Source organism: Pteropus medius, unplaced genomic scaffold (genome assembly GCF_902729225.1).
Source record: "Pteropus medius unplaced genomic scaffold, Ma_sr-lr_union100, whole genome shotgun sequence".
Classification (NCBI taxonomy): domain Eukaryota; kingdom Metazoa; phylum Chordata; class Mammalia; order Chiroptera; family Pteropodidae; genus Pteropus; species Pteropus medius.
The window spans coordinates 7,544,997-7,561,270 of NW_024342469.1; the positions used below are offsets into that span (position 1 = coordinate 7,544,997).

Sequence of the window (16,274 nt, forward strand, 5' to 3'; positions counted from 1 at the left end):
AAGTGAAAGATAAAGTAAGGAGGGCAGGGAGAGGGGATGCGACAGGCCCTGAGGGTGACGCCGGACAGAGGCCCCACCTCCCTGGGGAGGGGCCGGAGCCCTCTCCACACCACCCTGCTTTGCAGTTAGGTGTCATTCAGTGTCCCGACAAGAGTCGGGGAATGATGCAAAGTCAGGGCCAACGTCAGTGCAGTGGCTTTTCACTTCCCGTCTCGGAGAGGGCAGGTGTGTTGAGCAGATCCCACACTGCATCCTCTACCCAGACCCCAACAGCATCGAGAGGCAGATGATAATCCTGACATGTCAGTGAGGGCCCGCCACAGAGAGCCTAAGACACTTTCTCCAGATCACGGCGCATGGACGGCAGAGCTGGAATGCTGTCCGGGCTGTGTGGCCTTGGGGCATGGATGGCAGAAGGGGAGGGGACTTTGGTTCTCCACTGGGCAACCTAGGTCGGGGATCGAGGACCTGGACTTCAAGTGTGCGTCCTGAAAGCTATCGCTTGCCTTGTCACACATCCACTAAGACCTCCAGGTGAGAAAACAAAGAATCCTGGGGAGCAGACCTTAGGGTAGCCACCTGTCACCTCCAGTCTAGATTGCACACAAATATGAGCCCCAGAGGAAACTTTCGGCTTGTGTGCCCACTGCTGCCCCACCCTACAAACTTTCGGCTCGTGTGCCCTAGAGGCCCTGGGATGGCCCCAGGGGTAAGAAGCGTCCCCTCCGTCCCAATCTGTCCTAATGTCTAGGAATCACAGACAATGAAGATTCCAGAATGAGCTAGGCCCTTCCGAGAAGAGTGATCAGGTCTGCACAATGAGTTATTCAAACTCAGAGCTAAGACACATCCCATCCACCCCCGCCCCGCCCGCCCAACCTGAGAAGCAGAAGGGGTGGACCTAAAGGCTGAAACCCTCTGCTGGCTTTTGTATAATGACAGCACGGAGAATTTCTATGAGCCGCCTGACATGGGCAGAGAATGTGCTGTGCTGGGCACAGGACAGTGACTATCTTGGAGATGTCCTGAGGTCCCTGTGGATCCCTAAGACTGGCCTTCTGCTTTGTTCTTTTTCTCCTGGAGGAGGAGACCTTTTGAGCCGGCTACTTTGGACTGTTTTGATGACCGAGACAGTCAAGAGTGTGTCGTCCACATCTGTGCCTCCCTGTGCCTCCTTCCTTAGAGGAAACACGGAGAGAGAGGGGAGGATCAAGGTGGACGGGCCGAAGCAGCCAGAGACCCTGGGTTCTGCCCTACGCCCACGAGCAACGGTACGGACAGGAAGGAAGAGTGAAGGAACAGGTGTCCGCCACCAATAAGTCACACCAGGACAGCCAAGATCAAGGGAGGAGCAGGTGGTCCGTGGGAGACCCCAGACACTCTCCACGATGATTCTGTGAAAGCATTCCCAGCGCACACCTACCCTCTTGCTTTTCTTCCTCTGCGGCCTTCTGCCAGAATCCTGCCGTGTCAGGTCACCCGTTGCTCCCCGCAGCTCACCCCGTCTGGAGCCTCACTCAGTTTCTCCTCGGAACGTTCGCGGGTGGCCGGCTCCTGGACGGGGAAACGGACCTCCGCCTCCTCATCCTCACTGAGTGCCAGAGCGGTCCCTGACCCGATGCTCAGCTGTTCTGCTTTTTTGGGAGAGTTCTGTATAATCTCCGTCCTCACATATCCAATCCTACTTTTACTCTAAAAATGTACCTCAATGTAAATTCACCATTCATTTATTTTTCTTGCTCACTCTCCATCACCGTCCTCAGGCGGCAGCCCCTCCAGAGCTTCACCTCTAGCAGCGATTTAAGAATGAATAAGGGAGGGGCGGAGCGGGGGAGGGGGGTGTGATGGTGACGGGGTAGAAGGGGACAGTAACATCTGGAATGGAAGCAGGTGAGTCAAGGTCAGGTTCGGCATAGCCCGGGAGACTCACACAGGACAAGGATCCTGCTCTCGCTGAAGCCACTCAGCTTAGTCATTATATGAGCTGAACCGTGTCTCCCCACCCCTAAGTGATGTTCAGAAGTCCTAACCCCCAGGTGCTAAGAATGTGACTATTTGAGATAGGGCCCTTATCGAGGTGACTAAGTTTAAATGAGGCACTTAGGGAGGACCCTGATCCAATCTGACTGATGTCTTTGCAAGAAGAGGAAGTAGGGACACACAGAAGGACGCCAGGGGCTCCCCGGGACTCATGCACAGAAGAAAGACCAGGTGAGGACAGAACGAGAAGGTGGCCATCTGCATGCCAAAGAGAGAGACCTCAGGAGTAGCCGACCTGCCGACACCTTGATCTTGGACTTCTGGCCTCCAAAACTGGGAGGGTGTATAAATGTCTGAAGGAGAGTCACCCAGTCTGTGCCGTGACTGAATCACCACCCGAAATTCAGGTTCATGTGCTGATGCGCTCGTGAGCCACGACACGGAGACGCCGGTGCTTACAGAAGAGTTTTATTCTACTTGGCCAAAGCGAAGGGACCAAAGAGCAAGATCTGTCAAATCCGTCTCTCCCAAACAGCGGAAGCAGGGAGTTTTCATGCAGCTAGGGAGTCGGGGAGGGGGAGTTTCCAAGAACGGAGAGAGAAGTCTGTGTTTCTTCAGCCTAAGATAACACGCTCTTCGTATCAACCAGCCACGCTAATTCAGACCCTGTGGCTATCTCCTCCTGCTTGACAAAGACACACACGTCAGCATCTTCCACTACATTCACGAGAACAAAGGGGCTGGGGCAGGAAGAGCGGCCACCTTGGGAATGAAGCCTAATTTAGAATTAAATTATTTAATTCCAGCTGCTGAAAATACTGGGGGCATTGCACCCCGAGGGGCTCGGCACGGTGTGTTACGAAGCCCTGGCAGCCCCCGTGGACCCCCCTTTGCTGGTGAGTCATGTCCGTCTGGATAATTTTCAATGTTCTGATTTTCACACTTCTCTGCATTCATGGCCATTTATGTTCCGTTCAATAACAAGATTTGGTTAATGTGTCGAGATGGGAGGAAGTAGTGGGGTGCTCCTTCACGGAAGGAGAGGGAGATATTGGGGGTGGAGGGCGGAAGTGGGCGGAGGCGATGACCAGAGTGGGGTGGAGGACATGCAGGAAGAAGCTGGGGGGTCGAAGGGGAGGGGCTTGAGGAGCAGGGGTGAGGGGACCCGAGGGGGCCTGAGGAACCTCTCACCTGAGGATTTCGTTAAGCTTTCTTAACACGGACTTATAATTTTGATGCACTTTCTTCCAACACCTGAAGGGCATTCCCTGGTTGTCCACGAAGTTTTCCCAACAGTATTTAAAATCTGAGATAAAGGGGTGAACGCGGTCAGGATCTGCACAGGAGCCCCGCAGGGACAGGTCCCCTCCCTGCTAGGGGCCGTCACCCCTGCCTCCGTTTCCCAAGTTCCCCTCCCACGCACTCTCTCTGGGGTGCTCCAGGTCCCCACTACCTGGTCCTAACCCCTCCCACTGCCCTGCCCCAGCTCCCTCTGCCCTCACCGTGAAAGGACATGGCGTCCAGCTGGACCCCTAAGCAGTCCAGCTCCTGAAGTCCCTGCCGGAACGCTGGTTTCCAGAAGTAGTAGATTCGGGAGACAAAGATGTTCAGCCTGACGTTCTTGTGATTGCTCAGGAAAATGGCTATCTCCTCTGCACAGGTGGAGCAGGGGCTCCAGGATAGGAACCAGGTGACATCGTAATGTTCATAAGGAGACAGCTTCTCGGCACGGAACCAATTCAGGAAGCGGAGTTCTGCGTGGTAGGGCTCCGTCCCACAGAACTGGGAGAGATGGAGAAGGGAGGGGGACACTCTGGGCTGGCAGAGCAGGCGTGTGGCAGGGCTGGGGACGTGGGGACGAGGGGCCGGGGAGCAATAGTCTCAGAGGCATGTTACTGAGCGGTTGATTGGTTTTCTTAATCTCTCCCCTCCCCTCTGTTTTCACGTAGTCTTCCTTGCCACACTCATCCACTCGTTCATTCATTCCGACATTCGTTATCCCAGTCATTCATGCTACATGCATTCCGAGTGCCTGCTCCAGGCCAGGCCTCTGGGGTCCAGGCTTGTTCCCTGGGCGCTGTCTGCCGGGGAAGGCCACAGAGCTGCGCTGTCCACCGGGGAGCGGCCGGCCACGCGTGTCCACCGCGCTCTTGAAATGGGGCAAGTATGAAATACGCATCTCCTCTCAAGGACTTAGCATGAGAAAGAAGGTCAACTATCCCGTGAAGAACTCTTGTATGAATTCTTATTCATTACATGTTGCAATAAGATCTGAGAGATGTTACGTTATCAACAGTAAATCCATCCATCTCTCTCAGCTTTTGAACACTGGGTACTTGAGAAGGTTGCAGGACGCGAGGGACCCCGATTGTGCGTCCACGCATAGTCGTGCCACAGTGCACGCCCGTCTACCCCGTAATGCTCTCTCCCGACAGGTTCTGGGAGGTCTGCAGTCTGCATGGAGAAGGGAGGGCTGGCGTGTGGGGGGACAGCTTGCAGGAGAGGTGAGTGGTCGCTGCAGGGGCTGCAGGGTGCTGCGCTCGACCTGGTGTCTGCCTAGGCTGCGGTCCTCATCCAGGCCAGCCTGGGTGAGGCCTCAGAGCAAGCTGGGGGGCAGCAGGACCAGGGTGTGGACTCTCCCCCAGGGGAATCACACTTCCTGGGCGTGGAGCAGTCAGGGGTGTGTCTGGGGGAGCATCAGGCCAGCAGGGCAGTTACCAGGGCCAGATGAGGTGCTGGTACCTAAGGAGCCCCGACTTGCTAAGATGCTCTTTCCTCCCGGACTGCTAGAGGCCGAGCTGGAGACCAGACGTGGACATGACACCCCACAGACTCCCTAAGAGAGGCCTCAGGGGATAAATCCAAAGCCATCCTGTGTCAGGATGCAGGAGGGTCAGGCAGGGACATCAGGGGCCCAGGACATCGGACGTTGTTGTGGGAAGAAGCACTCGGCATTTTATCTGTTATATTCTTTTCTGCATCCTCGACCGGCTTTGCTCCTGCCTTTGACAATAGTGGGGCCCATACCTGGTTTTCAAAGACCCCCCAGTCAGAGGGCACCGGTGAGCTGTGCTGCTCTCTCTCCACCTGGAAGCAGAGGTAGGAGCTCTTCCGCCCATAGGCATAGAGCAGGTTTTGGAATTCGAAGAAGAAGGTTTCAGGATCTAATCCTTCCATTGGGTAACTGGGGACAGAGAGAAAACAGAAAATGCAGTGTTCCCTGGAGTTTCTCCCATTTGGTGTCACCTGAACACAGCGCTCTGCACCCCTGGGTGATGCGCCTCCCCCAACCCTCCTTGGCCCTGAGCATCTTCTACTGCCTCCCAGGCAGGAAGACTGGGGAGCGGCAGGGGACGGGGGCTGCAGAGACGCCAGGGACCAGCGTCCTCTCCCGTGGGAGCCCAGGCTCCGCGCCTTCCAGCAGCACACGCCCAAGCCCCCCCAGATTCCTGCCCACACCCTCCAACGCATTAAAAACACAGAACTGAGTAATAAACCCCCTCCGCTCTAAACTAGTAGCTTTTAATATTTCCGTTCATTTGACGCCAGACTTTTCACGTAGGCATGTGATGTTTTAAATATCAAGTTAACACCTAAATCCACAGGCTCCTGCTAGCCCGCTAAGAGTGAGCAGCCGTACCTGATCTCCGGCATCTGTCCGCAGCATCCTTCACAGGCTTGTCCCAGACCTGCCATTTCTCTGTAGCTCTGGGGTTTCGTTTCCTTCACAGAGCTAGGCTTTAGGAAAGTCCCTCGTCTGAGTGACCGCCCAGCTGTCTCTTGAGGCACCACCCCCTTCCTGCTTTGGCAGCAGGGGTGGGACGGCCCTGGGGTGTGGGCCTCCTCCTGCTCACACCCACCTTCTCTCCATCTCTGGGCACCCTTCCCTCCTGGCAGAGCTCCCCCTGGATATCTTTAGATAGATACCCACAAGTGGGATTGCTGGGTCATAAGGTAGTTCTATTTTTAATTTTTTGAGGACCCTCCACACTGTTTTCCATAGTGGATGCACCAATTTGTAATCCCCCCAAAAGTGCACGAAGGTTCCCTTTTCTCCACATCCTCGCCAACGCTTGTTGTTTGATGATGGCCATTCTGACAGGTGTGAGGTGATAGCTCATTGTGGTATTAATTTGCATTTCTCTGTTTATTCGTGAAGTTGAGCATCTTTTCATACACCTATCGGTCATCTGCATGTCGTCTTTGGAGAAATATCTATTCAGGTCTTCTCCCCCTTTTTAAATAGGGTCGTTTGGGTTTTTCTGGTGTTTAAGTTCTATGAATTCTCTATATATTTTGGATATTAACCCCTAGTGGATGTATCCTTGCCAAATATCTTTTCCTATTCATTAGGTAGCTTTTCATTTGTTGAAGGTTTCCTTTGCTGTGCAAAAACTTTCAGTTTGATGTAGTCTCCTTTGTTTAATTTTTCTTTTGTTTCCTTTGTTGGAGGAGGTCTATCTAAAAAAAATATTACTCAGAGCAATGTTGAAGAGTTTATTGCTGATATTTTCTTCTAGGAGTTTTAGGGTTTGGGGTCTTACATTTGAGTCTTTGATCTGTTTTGAGTTTATTCTTGTATATGATAGTGTTAAAAATGGTCTAGGTTTTTGTGTTTTTTTGTTTTGTTTTGTTTTGTTTGGCATGTATCCGTTCAGTTTTCTCCACACCGTTTATTAAAGAGACTGTCTTTACCTAATCAATGTTACCCTTTCATTGATCGTTGAGGGGCACTTAGGCTGTTTCCATGGCGCGTGTGACTAATGCTGTAACAAATGTGGGAGTGCCAATATCTCTTTGACATACAGATTTTGTGTCCAGAAGTGGGATCGCTGGATCATATGGTATGTGTAAGGGTTTCCTACAGGATTGCGGCTGACATAATTGTGGGGGCTCGTTAAGCAGTGTCTGTAAGGTTTTGGCTTCATGTCTAATACTGCCACTTGAAGCCCGCAGGATGAGTAATTTGGATACAGGTGTGCAAAGGGCTTAGCGAGAAAGATTCCTGCTAGGTCTGAGAGAAACAAAGAGAAATCAGGTTGAAGAGGCGGAGAGTGAGCAGGGAGGGGAGAACACGGAGTCAAAAAGGAAGATAAACCACTCTGGGCAGGTGGAGAGAAGCCAAGGGGCCGGAAGAGAGAGAAGCAAGGGAGGCAGGATGTGAATCGGGCTCTCCCTCCTCCTACCTGGGAAAAGGAACAAAGGACTTTCTGTCAGAGGGAAAGGGTGCTAGGTCGTCATTCTCTGCTGAGAACTGGTGAAGTCCAGATGAAGAGTGGGGATGCAGAGGGCTTAGCTCAGGCCTGAGGCAAGGTGCGTCTGCACCTCGAGGTCGAGGCTAATTCAAAGACAAGTGGAAGGGGTCCTCTCTCAATCCGGCCCCCTCGTTTGGGCACGGCACCGTCACTGTCACTCACAGGCTACCTGGCTCACCTGCAGCAGGGGGTGGAAGGAGACGCAGAAACGAGGGCATCAGCCTAGAGGACATGCCGAGACCCTTAAGGAGAGGCCACATCAGAGGGACAGAGGAGAGGAGCCCCTGGAGGGCGGGAGGGAGGTCTTCCTCAGGAAAGCCAGGAGGAGGTGACTCGAGAGCAGGAACCGGCCCTGACCTGCGTCTCAGCCCTGACCGCCCTGTTGAGGACCCCCAGCGCCGCCTGTCACCATTTGCCCAGCACCGGGCTGCACGTGGCGTGAGCAGAACGTGCCGGAGGACTGAGTGTTCTATTGAGCAAGAGATTTCCCCTCTATTTTGTAATAAACTCATCCTTCCTTGAGACTTCACTACCTCAGACAGCATCATGAATACTCGACGTGTAACTGTCAGGGCAGCTCTCTGGTCAGTCACTCCTTATGTTACAGAGGAGGAGCCCAAGAGCCAGTCCTGTTCCCTCCCCAGCACATACAGGGTCTCTGAAGGAAATGCCGCCGGACACTGGTGTGTGGGGCAGACCGTCAGCCGCCCTTTGTGGGGTAGCCAATCAGCCGCCTTCTTATGGTCTATAGCAAGGATGTGCAGGCTCGAAAGTTCTGGGCTTGGTCCTGTCCTCTTTCGCACGCCCCTCCGGAATGAGACGCGATGTCTGGAGGCGGGCCGCCATCTCAGATCCCGAGAAGCCCAGCGGCAGAAGACAAGCACCTAGAGCTGAGCTGGGGGACAGGGGCAGTGTGCCTGGGTCCCGACAGCATGTCCGAGCAGCTGAGCCAGGCCCTCGCTGTCCTGCCCTCCCCACATGTCCTGTTCTGTGAAACAGCTGTCGTTTCAGCCATCCAGGCAGGCTTCTTTCCCTGGCAGCCACAGACCCCTGCCAGGACCCATCTTCCCCAGTGTCCTATCCTTAGACTCCTTCTTGTCCCTTATCCTCTCCTCGTTGGCCCCTGACCCTGCATTGTCCCCTCCTCCCACTGGCCCTGCCCACCCCGCTCCCCTCCTTTGCTTCCATCTGTCCAGGTGACCTTGTCTGTCAGTTCTTCCTTTCTGGCCCTGACCCCCCCTTGACTCAGTCCTATCCTCTCTCCTGGGTCATGGTCATCGCCTGTCCTTTACTCTCTACCCTTCCAGTGTCTCAAATGAAATGACCCCTCCCCCGGCTCCTTGCAGTCATCGTGTGAGATTGGACACGGGTCAGGCCCTGACATGTGAGCAGGACTCTGTGAGGAGAGACCTGCGGCCTTCGCTGCCCTGTGCAGGATGCCCAGCTGCCAGGGGCTCACTCGGCACCGTCCAGGCTCTACAGCGATGCTGGCGGGAGAGACATCTGGTGCCTGCGAAGGGGCCCGCTTGGGCCTAGGCACTGCGAAGGGCAGAGGTCGTCCTGTGGCAGGGAAGTCCCTCCTTCTAGCTCCCTTACCAGGGCGGTGAAGTTGGGAATGGGCTGAGGACTGGGCAACTCCCCGGCCCCCGAAAACCTGCCCGTTCGAATGTTCCTTCCCGTGTTTACACTTCGTCTTTCTCTTCTCTTATTGCATCGTCCGTCGTTTCAAAACGGTGCTGCTGCCCGTCTAATAGTCTGACGATGAGTCCAGGCTTTTAAATTCCAGATCCCCCTCCTATAAACGTTACTGATTTTTATTTGACCAGCGACAATTAGTGTGAGCCCTGCTACAACTCCCCCACCACGGAGGTACCTACGAAAGACAAAGAAAGGCATTTGCACATTCGCAAGTGTTTATTGAACTATTTGGACTTCATGATACATTTATAGAGGAAAAATTTTGGTAGGGAAGAACCTTAGTCTTTCATTTGATTGCATTTGGATTAAATCTATCAAAATACATATTTCTCTAAAACTCAAAACCTATTCTGATATTATTGAGTAGAAAAACTTGCTAATATTTAGATTTTGAACATAACAGATTTTTGAAAAGTAAGTCTATCAGATTTAAAAAAATAATAATTTCTTATGAACTCATTGCATTTTGCTGGGATGTTTTGATCAATGGGACGTGTTGGTGGATGGCAAGTTCCCTTTCTTTAAAAAAGTGTTTTGTTCTGCTGTTCCACAGAGGTCTTCCGCTTTCTTTAGCGAGATTGCGGTCCATCCTTCAGTCTTCCTGATTCTGGAAGGAGATGAATGTAGCAGGGCGTTGGGAAGATGAACAGGGACGAGGTCCGGGGCAGAGACAGAGACAAGGAAGGAAGGAGGGACACAAGGAGGTGAGGAAGCTCAGACAGCTTGTGAGAGGGGAAGGGAGGGATGCAGCTGGTGCCCCAGGACGGAGCAGGTGACCCAGAGGAGGCTGTGAATAAAGGGTAAGAAAACCCAGGGAGAGAGGTGAGGGGGGAGGTGGACAGGGGGGCAGCTGGGAGGGAGCCGCCCTCACCCGGAGAATGTCCTCCAGCGTGTTAGAGAGATCTTTGCTGTTTTTATTCAAGTCATTCCAGGGGCAGAAGGATCTTCCCTGGTGGAACACGAAGTCGTTCAAGCAGTGCTTAAACTCTGAAACGGGACAGGAGGAATCAAGGCAAGCTCCAGCTCTGAATATGGGGAAGAGACTATGAGGTGCCTGAGTCTTAAGAGACACGTTCTCGCCATCGGCATTTCTCTGCCTCCTCTTTCCTCCCTCGAATTCCTGTTTCCAACTGGAATCTGAGGCAGTCCAATTCTACCTCATCCTGGAAGCCACCAAGGCCTTCTAGCATGAGTACCCACCTCCCTCCATGGCCCAGGCTCGCCTCTCTCCCCTGAACTCTCTCTCCAAGCAGACTCTCCAGTCCTCCCCAGAGTCCAGCCTCACCTCTGCAGGCAGCAAAGAGAGGCTACTCTCCCTGGGGCATCCTAGGTTCCCCCTACCTGATCCCAGTCCCTCTCACAGCCCTGCCCCTGCCCCAGCTCCCTCTGCTCTCACCATAATAGGACATGATGGCCACATGGACGCCGGCGTCATGCAGTTTGCGAAGACCCTGCCGGTATTCCAAAATACCGGAGTGGTAGAGGCGGGCAGCGAAGATGCTCAACTCTACGTTCTTGTGCTCCCTCAGGAACTTAACCACCTCATCCACACATGCGAAGCAAGGACTCCAGGATATGTACCAGGTGACACGATATTTCTCACCTGAGGACAGCATCATGTCCAAGGACGCCTTCTCGGTGCGGAACCAAGAGAGGAAGCAGAGTTCTGTGTGACGCCTCTTCTTGGGAAAGAACTGGGAGAGATGGAGAAGGGAGGGGGACACTCTGGGCTGGCAGAGCAGGCGTGTGGCAGGGCTGGGGACGTGGGGACGAGGGGCCGGGGAGCAATAGTCTCAGAGGCATGTTACTGAGCGGTTGATTGGTTTTCTTAATCTCTCCCCTCCCCTCTGTTTTCACGTAGTCTTCCTTGCCACACTCATCCACTCGTTCATTCAATCCGACATTCGTTATCCCAGTCATTCCTGCTACATGCATTCCGAGTGCCTGCTCCAGGCCAGGCCTCTGGGGTCCAGGCTTGTTCCCTGGGCGCTGTCTGCCGGGGAAGGCCACAGAGCTGCGCTGTCCACTGGGGAGCGGCCGGCCACGCGTGTCCACCGCGCTCTTGAAATGGGGCAAGTATGAAATACGCATCTCCTCTCAAGGACTGAGCATGAGGAAAGAAGGTAAACTCTCCCGTAAAGAACTTTTGTATGAATTCTTATTCATTACATGTTGAAATAAGATCTGAGAGATGTTACGTTATCAACAGTAAATCCATCCATCTCTCTCAGCTTTTGAACACTGGGTACTTGAGAAGGTTGCAGGACGCGAGGGACCCCGATTGTGCGTCCACGCAGTAGTCGTGCCACAGTGCACGCCCGTCTACCCCGTAATGCTCTCTCCCGACAGGTTCTGGGAGGTCTGCAGTCTGGATGGAGAAGGGAGGGCTGGCGTGTGGGGGAACAGCTTGCAGGAGAGGTCAGTGGTCGCTGCAGGGGCTGCAGGGTGCTGTGCTCAACCTGGTGTCTGCCTAGGCTGCGGTCCTCATCCAGGCAGGCCTGGGTGAGGCCTCAGAGCAAGCTGGGGGGCAGCAGGACCAGGGTGTGGACTCTCCCCCAGGGGGATCACACTTCCTGGGCGTGGAGCAGTCAGGGCTGTGTCTGGGGGAGCATCAGGCCAGCAGGGCAGTTACCAGGGCCAGATGAGGTGCTGGTACCTAAGGGGCCCCGACTTGCTAAGATGCTCTTTCCTCCCGGACTGCTAGAGGCCGAGCTGGAGACCAGACGTGGAGACGACAGCCCGCAGACTCTCTAAGAGAGGCCTCGTGGGATAAATCCAAAGCCATCCTGTGTCAGGATGCAGGAGGGTCAGGCAGGGACATCAGGGGCCCAGGACATTGGACGTTGTTGTGGGAAGAAGCACTCGGCATTTTACGTGTTATATTCTTTTCCGTGTCCTCGACTGTCTTTGCTCCTGCCTGTGAGGAGAGTATAGGGGGGCCCATACCTGGTTTTCAAAGACCCCCCTCAACAAGGGCATACGTGAGTGGTTCTTTGTTCCTTCCACTTGATAGCAGATGTAGCAGCCATTTCGGTGTTTGGGGGTCGGCAGGTTGTAAAAATGGAAGTAGAAATAGTCATGATATAACCGCTCCATTGGGTTTCTGGGGGCAAAAGTGAAAACCGAAAATGCAGAGTGTTCCCTGGAGTTTCTCCCATTTGGTGTCACCTGAACACAGAGCTCTGCACCCTTGGGTGATGCGCCTCCCCCAACCCTCCTTGGCCCTGAGCATCTTCTACTGCCTCCCAGGCAGGAAGACTGGGGAGCGGCAGGGGACGGGGGCTGCAGGGACACCAGGGACCAGAGTCCCCTCCCGTGGAGGCCCAGGCTCCGCGCCTTCCAGCAGCACACGCCCAAGCCCCCCCTAGATTCCTGCCCACACCCCCCAAAGCATTAGAAACACAGAACTGAGTAACAAAACCCCCTCTGCATCAAAATAGTAGCTTTTAATATTGCAGTTCAATCCACGCCCGACTTTTCAGGGAGGCATGTTATGTTTTACAGATCGGATTAACACCTAAATCCACAGGCTCCGGCTACTGGTCTAAGTATCCTGTGTCTCTGAACTCATCTACTCCTCCTCCAGTCCCGGAGGACCCATCCCATCTTAGAGAGAAGTAAGCAGGGCGCAATGAGGGGATTAGCCTGCCCAGGTCCCCTGTCTGGTAAGTGACAGCCGTGGTCCCCTGTCTGGGCACAGCCATGCCATGCCCAGCTATCACATTAGGTGACTTGGTGGGGTGCGCTGTCTTGGGTGTGGTGCTCTTGTCTACTTAATTGTGAACTAGGAGCATTTCTCCCGACCGAGGCATCTTTTCCCCCGGTCCTAGGCTGGTGGTGCAGTGATAACCGTGAAAGTCGTGGATGTGAGAACCGTCTGCATTTACTTTTTTGCTCCCCGTGGAGACATCCTTGGAAAGGATGGTTTATCTTCTTGCCCCAGACAGCTCTTCTCACGCTGTGTGTATAGTGGGGTCAAGGGCACAGAAAATTGATCAAAGTGTTTCCAACTAAATTCAGCAACGGCTTCACTCAGGCTTTAGTCCCAACCTAAGTGTTAACAGCACTCAGGAAAGATGGGAGATCAGGCAGCCGTCGCAGGCACGCAGGGGACGGCCCAGCCCCAAGGACTTGCAGGCTGAGAGGGGGACCAGGAAGACGGCAGGACTGGGGGCAGGCACAGAGGGGGCCATTCAGAAGCAGTAGTGGGGGTCTCCCCAGAACAGGCTGTGCCCCCAACGGAGCGGTCCTGCGGAGAAGGAACCCAGACAGGAAGAGAAGCCAGCTGGAGAGCAGCAGCAGCAGCCGCCCCAGGACAGAGGCTCCACAGGGGTCAGAGAGAGGCCCCAGAGGCACAGAGTGGGCAGCGGTACCTGCTCCAGGGCTTCAGGGTGTAGCCTTCCCGCCAGGCTTCTGTCACTTTTCTCCAGACCTGGAGATGCATTTCCTCTCACAGTGCCCGGCCTTAGGGAAGTCCCTCGTCTGAGTGACCGGCCAGCCTTCTCAGCTGAGGCGCCACACCCTTCCTGCTTTGGCAGCAGGGGTGGGAGGGCCCTGGGGTGTGGCCTCCTCCAGCTCACACCCACCTTCTCTCCATCTCTGGGGCCCTCCCTCTGGGCAGAGCTCCCCCTTGTGGCGACAGGCCCCTCAGGGCAGCAGGACCCACCCTTACTCAAAGCGAAAGATAAAGTAAGGAGGGCAGGGAGAGGGGAATGACAGGCCCTGAGGGTGACCGCAGGACAGAGGCCCCACCTCCCTGGGGAGGGGCCGGAGCCCTCTCCACAGCCGCCCTGCACCCAGCCCTGTGCCCGGTGCCCTCTCCCTCCCTGCCCAGTGAGAGGAGGAGCAGGCTGGGCGAGCACTCCTGTGTTTTCCCCTGCTCTGCAGAAGGCAAGGGGCAGATGTGCTGTGAGTTCCTAGCTCTGTGCCGGGTCCTCTGCATCGTGCGTCCCCTCAGTGATTGCATGGCGAGCAGGAGGTGAGCATGCTCTGCTCTCTCTTCCTCTTCTTATTAGGACACATGTCCCCTCCTGGGGTCCCACCCTCGTGACCTCATCTAAACTTAACCACCCCCCAAACTCCCACCTCCAGACACCATCACACAGAGGGTTAGGGCTTCAACATATGCATTCGGGGGACCCTAACATTCAGCCGGTGGCCCCGTGAGTTTCCCGGCTGCCTCGTCGCCCTGCAGCGCAGCGGGCGGTGCTGCCCGACACCCAGGCTCCACGTCCGCCTTCCCCGAGGTTATGGTCAGTGCTAGTGACCAAAGCCCAGCGTGAGAGGGGGTTCGGCTGGGGCATCGCTGCCCTGAGCAGGACCGAGACCTCCTCGTGGGACTAGGAGGACAGGAGCCTGGGTCGGGAAGTGCGGGATCCCCCGCAGATTAATTGATCGTGCGTATTAATGGGAAGACTCTCGGGAACCTGCGGGGTGGGTGGGGGCGCAGGCCCCGAGGGTTCCCTTTCCCCAGATGACCATGTCCCTCAGCGAGTGTGCTTCTCCCTCCCCACGGTCCGCGGCACGACAGCTCCTGTCTGCGTCTCTCCGTAAACGCTACCTGCCTCCTTGGGGGTCGTCCGCAGAGGTGGTACCCTTCGCATCTATCTCTCTGGCCATTTGCTCTTTTACTTGACATTATGCCATTCCCATCAGTGGATCCCACATGGGGACCCAGCGCTGACTGTCATTCAGGCTGTCGTCCCCCGTGTCGGCACTGAGCGACCATCTGTTCCTTTCCTCTGGGGGGGTCAGTCCGATAGCTCTCGCTTTCCCACCATCACGGACAGGAGTCACCTGTTGTGTTCTCGTGCGTCAGACCCTCTAGGGAAGGGTCTAGAACAGAAAGAGCGGGCACACGGGGCGCGGATATCAACGCCCATCCCTGGCATTGCCAAGCTTTTCCCAAAGCTCTCCGCCAGGGGAAAGAAAAGCGTCCCCATCCCCAGGTCCTCACCGGAGCAGGTATTAGGGCCCTCGCGCGCTCTCGCCTGACGGGGTGTGAGCGCTCTCCCCCTGAGCTTTGCTTTCACATTTTCCTGATGTCCAGAGAGACCTCGTATCTTTTTATATTTTCTGTGCCTCCCGTTCTCCTCTGCTATAGAACTAACTGTTGGTCGAATCTTTTGCACATTTTTCTGCGAGGCAGTTTGTCTTTCCCTCTCGCTTTATAAGAATTGTTAGATATTCTGGATTGTGATCCTTTCCCAGTTACATAAGTGGCAAATGCTTAATGTGTGGCTCAATTCTTCGTCTCCTCATATATAGATGTATCATTTTTAATGTTTTCACAAGTATCGGATTTTCTGTGTATGTATGTGATATGACGTAGATATCTGATACTTAATTTCGGAATAGAATCGAGGAAGATGAAAGGCTCTGGGGAGATGCAGCAAAGCCAAGGGGCCTGGAGAGAGAAAAGTGAGGGAGGGAAGCGGGGAAGGGAGGAGGGCGGAGGGACTGGGGACAAAGCAGACAGGGAAGCTGAGAGCATGGGGGGGCAGAGGGAGGCTGCAGGAGCCCTGGAGAATGGGGTGACTCCAGAGCGGAGGTCTCCCCACGAACGTCAGGAAGGCCAGTGATGGGTGCAGCGGGAACCAGAGGGGCCTGTGGCGGCTCGCAGCAGGGCGCCTTCAGGCATCTGTGTAGCCAGGGCTCAAAGGCCCTCCCCGGGGGGTCCACGAAGTCTTCTTGGCATTTTGCAAACTCTGCAGTGGAAGAGGAGACGGTCAGATTCCACGCAGGAGCAGAGGCCACCCCGCCACATATGTTCCCCTCCAGTGCCTCGCCCTTACCCCAAATGTCCTCCCACATGGACGCCGAATCTGTCCCCACTGTCACAGTTCTAACCCAGGGTCTGCTCTGCACTCCCGAGGACTGCCTGGGGAGTCCCCTCCAGGCAGCTGACCCGGGATGCTTGGGCCCTCGGAGGTGCCCGCTCTGGGCAGGGTCTCAGCTCCCGCAGGTCTGCTGGGAGGTCTCTGGAGTAGTGTCAGGGCACAAAGTCCTCGGGCGGGGTCGCTGTGTTCAGTCAACAACGTGATCGCATGCAGAACTGGGCTCCAGGAAGGAAATGTCCCATTGGCCCGTGCGGCACCTGTGCACATCAGCTTCTCCAGAACGTTCCAGGAAGTGTGAAACACATTCCACGCGGTGAGATTGCCCGGGGAAGAGGAGAAGGGAAGCGGGGAGCCATGGGGTGCGTGACCCTGCAAGGTCAGGCATCCCGGTCACAGGCCGCTGTCCGCGCTCCGGCTGCCTGCCCCAAACACTTGCTGTGGGGCCCAGGCAGAGCTGGCAGACCCACCAGGCCCAGGAGATATTTGGCTGTGTCACCCTCCA

General features: G+C 55.2%; 2 protein-coding genes across 6 annotated transcripts; both read right to left on the bottom strand.

Moving 5' to 3' along the window:
• Positions 1-2,432: 2,432 nt before the first annotated feature.
• Positions 2,433-5,779, bottom strand: LOC120603010 (DNA dC->dU-editing enzyme APOBEC-3Ca-like). Of its 2 annotated transcripts, none has more exons than XM_039863431.1 (5): positions 5,621-5,779; positions 5,008-5,164; positions 3,483-3,762; positions 3,172-3,286; positions 2,433-2,662 (listed from the first exon to the last, which is right to left on the bottom strand). In XM_039863431.1, the coding sequence occupies exons 1-5, from the start codon at positions 5,674-5,676 to the stop codon at positions 2,653-2,655; spliced, it is 618 nt and encodes a 205-aa protein (XP_039719365.1). In that variant the 5' UTR covers positions 5,677-5,779; the 3' UTR covers positions 2,433-2,652. The 2 variants fall into 2 exon arrangements, with proteins under 2 accessions (XP_039719365.1, XP_039719364.1); XM_039863430.1 differs by having other exon boundaries at positions 2,433-2,665.
• Positions 5,780-9,130: 3,351 nt separating this feature from the next.
• LOC120603009 (DNA dC->dU-editing enzyme APOBEC-3C-like) lies at positions 9,131-13,483 on the bottom strand. Of its 4 annotated transcripts, none has more exons than XM_039863427.1 (5): positions 13,307-13,483; positions 11,880-12,036; positions 10,330-10,564; positions 9,805-9,920; positions 9,131-9,540 (listed from the first exon to the last, which is right to left on the bottom strand). In XM_039863427.1, exons 1-5 carry the CDS (start codon positions 13,375-13,377, stop codon positions 9,526-9,528), a joined length of 594 nt encoding a protein of 197 aa, XP_039719361.1. In that variant the 5' UTR covers positions 13,378-13,483; the 3' UTR covers positions 9,131-9,525. The 4 variants fall into 4 exon arrangements, with proteins under 4 accessions (XP_039719361.1, XP_039719363.1, XP_039719360.1 ...); XM_039863429.1 differs by having other exon boundaries at positions 10,330-10,384; positions 13,307-13,482; XM_039863426.1 differs by having other exon boundaries at positions 10,330-10,627; positions 13,307-13,482.
• Positions 13,484-16,274: the final 2,791 nt, after the last annotated feature.

What these genes read in the sequence shown, in the direction of transcription:
- LOC120603010 (XM_039863430.1), bottom strand. Translation starts at nt 5,676, where the DNA reads ATGGCAGGTCTGGGACAAGCCTGTGAAGGATGCTGCGGACAGATGCCG. An exon ending in GGACAGATGCCGGAGATCAG is followed by an intron (nt 5,165 to 5,620) that starts GTACGGCTGCTC and finishes CTCTGTCCCCAG; the next exon opens with TTACCCAATGGAAGGATTAG. An exon ending in GGACGCCATGTCCTTTCACG is followed by an intron (nt 3,287 to 3,482) that starts GTGAGGGCAGAG and finishes CCTTTATCTCAG; the next exon opens with ATTTTAAATACTGTTGGGAA.
- LOC120603009 (XM_039863426.1), bottom strand. Translation starts at nt 13,377, where the DNA reads ATGCATCTCCAGGTCTGGAGAAAAGTGACAGAAGCCTGGCGGGAAGGC. An exon ending in ACCCTGAAGCCCTGGAGCAG is followed by an intron (nt 12,037 to 13,306) that starts GTACCGCTGCCC and finishes TTTTGCCCCCAG; the next exon opens with AAACCCAATGGAGCGGTTAT. An exon ending in GGGGGGTCTTTGAAAACCAG is followed by an intron (nt 10,628 to 11,879) that starts GTATGGGCCCCC and finishes CATCTCTCCCAG; the next exon opens with TTCTTTCCCAAGAAGAGGCG.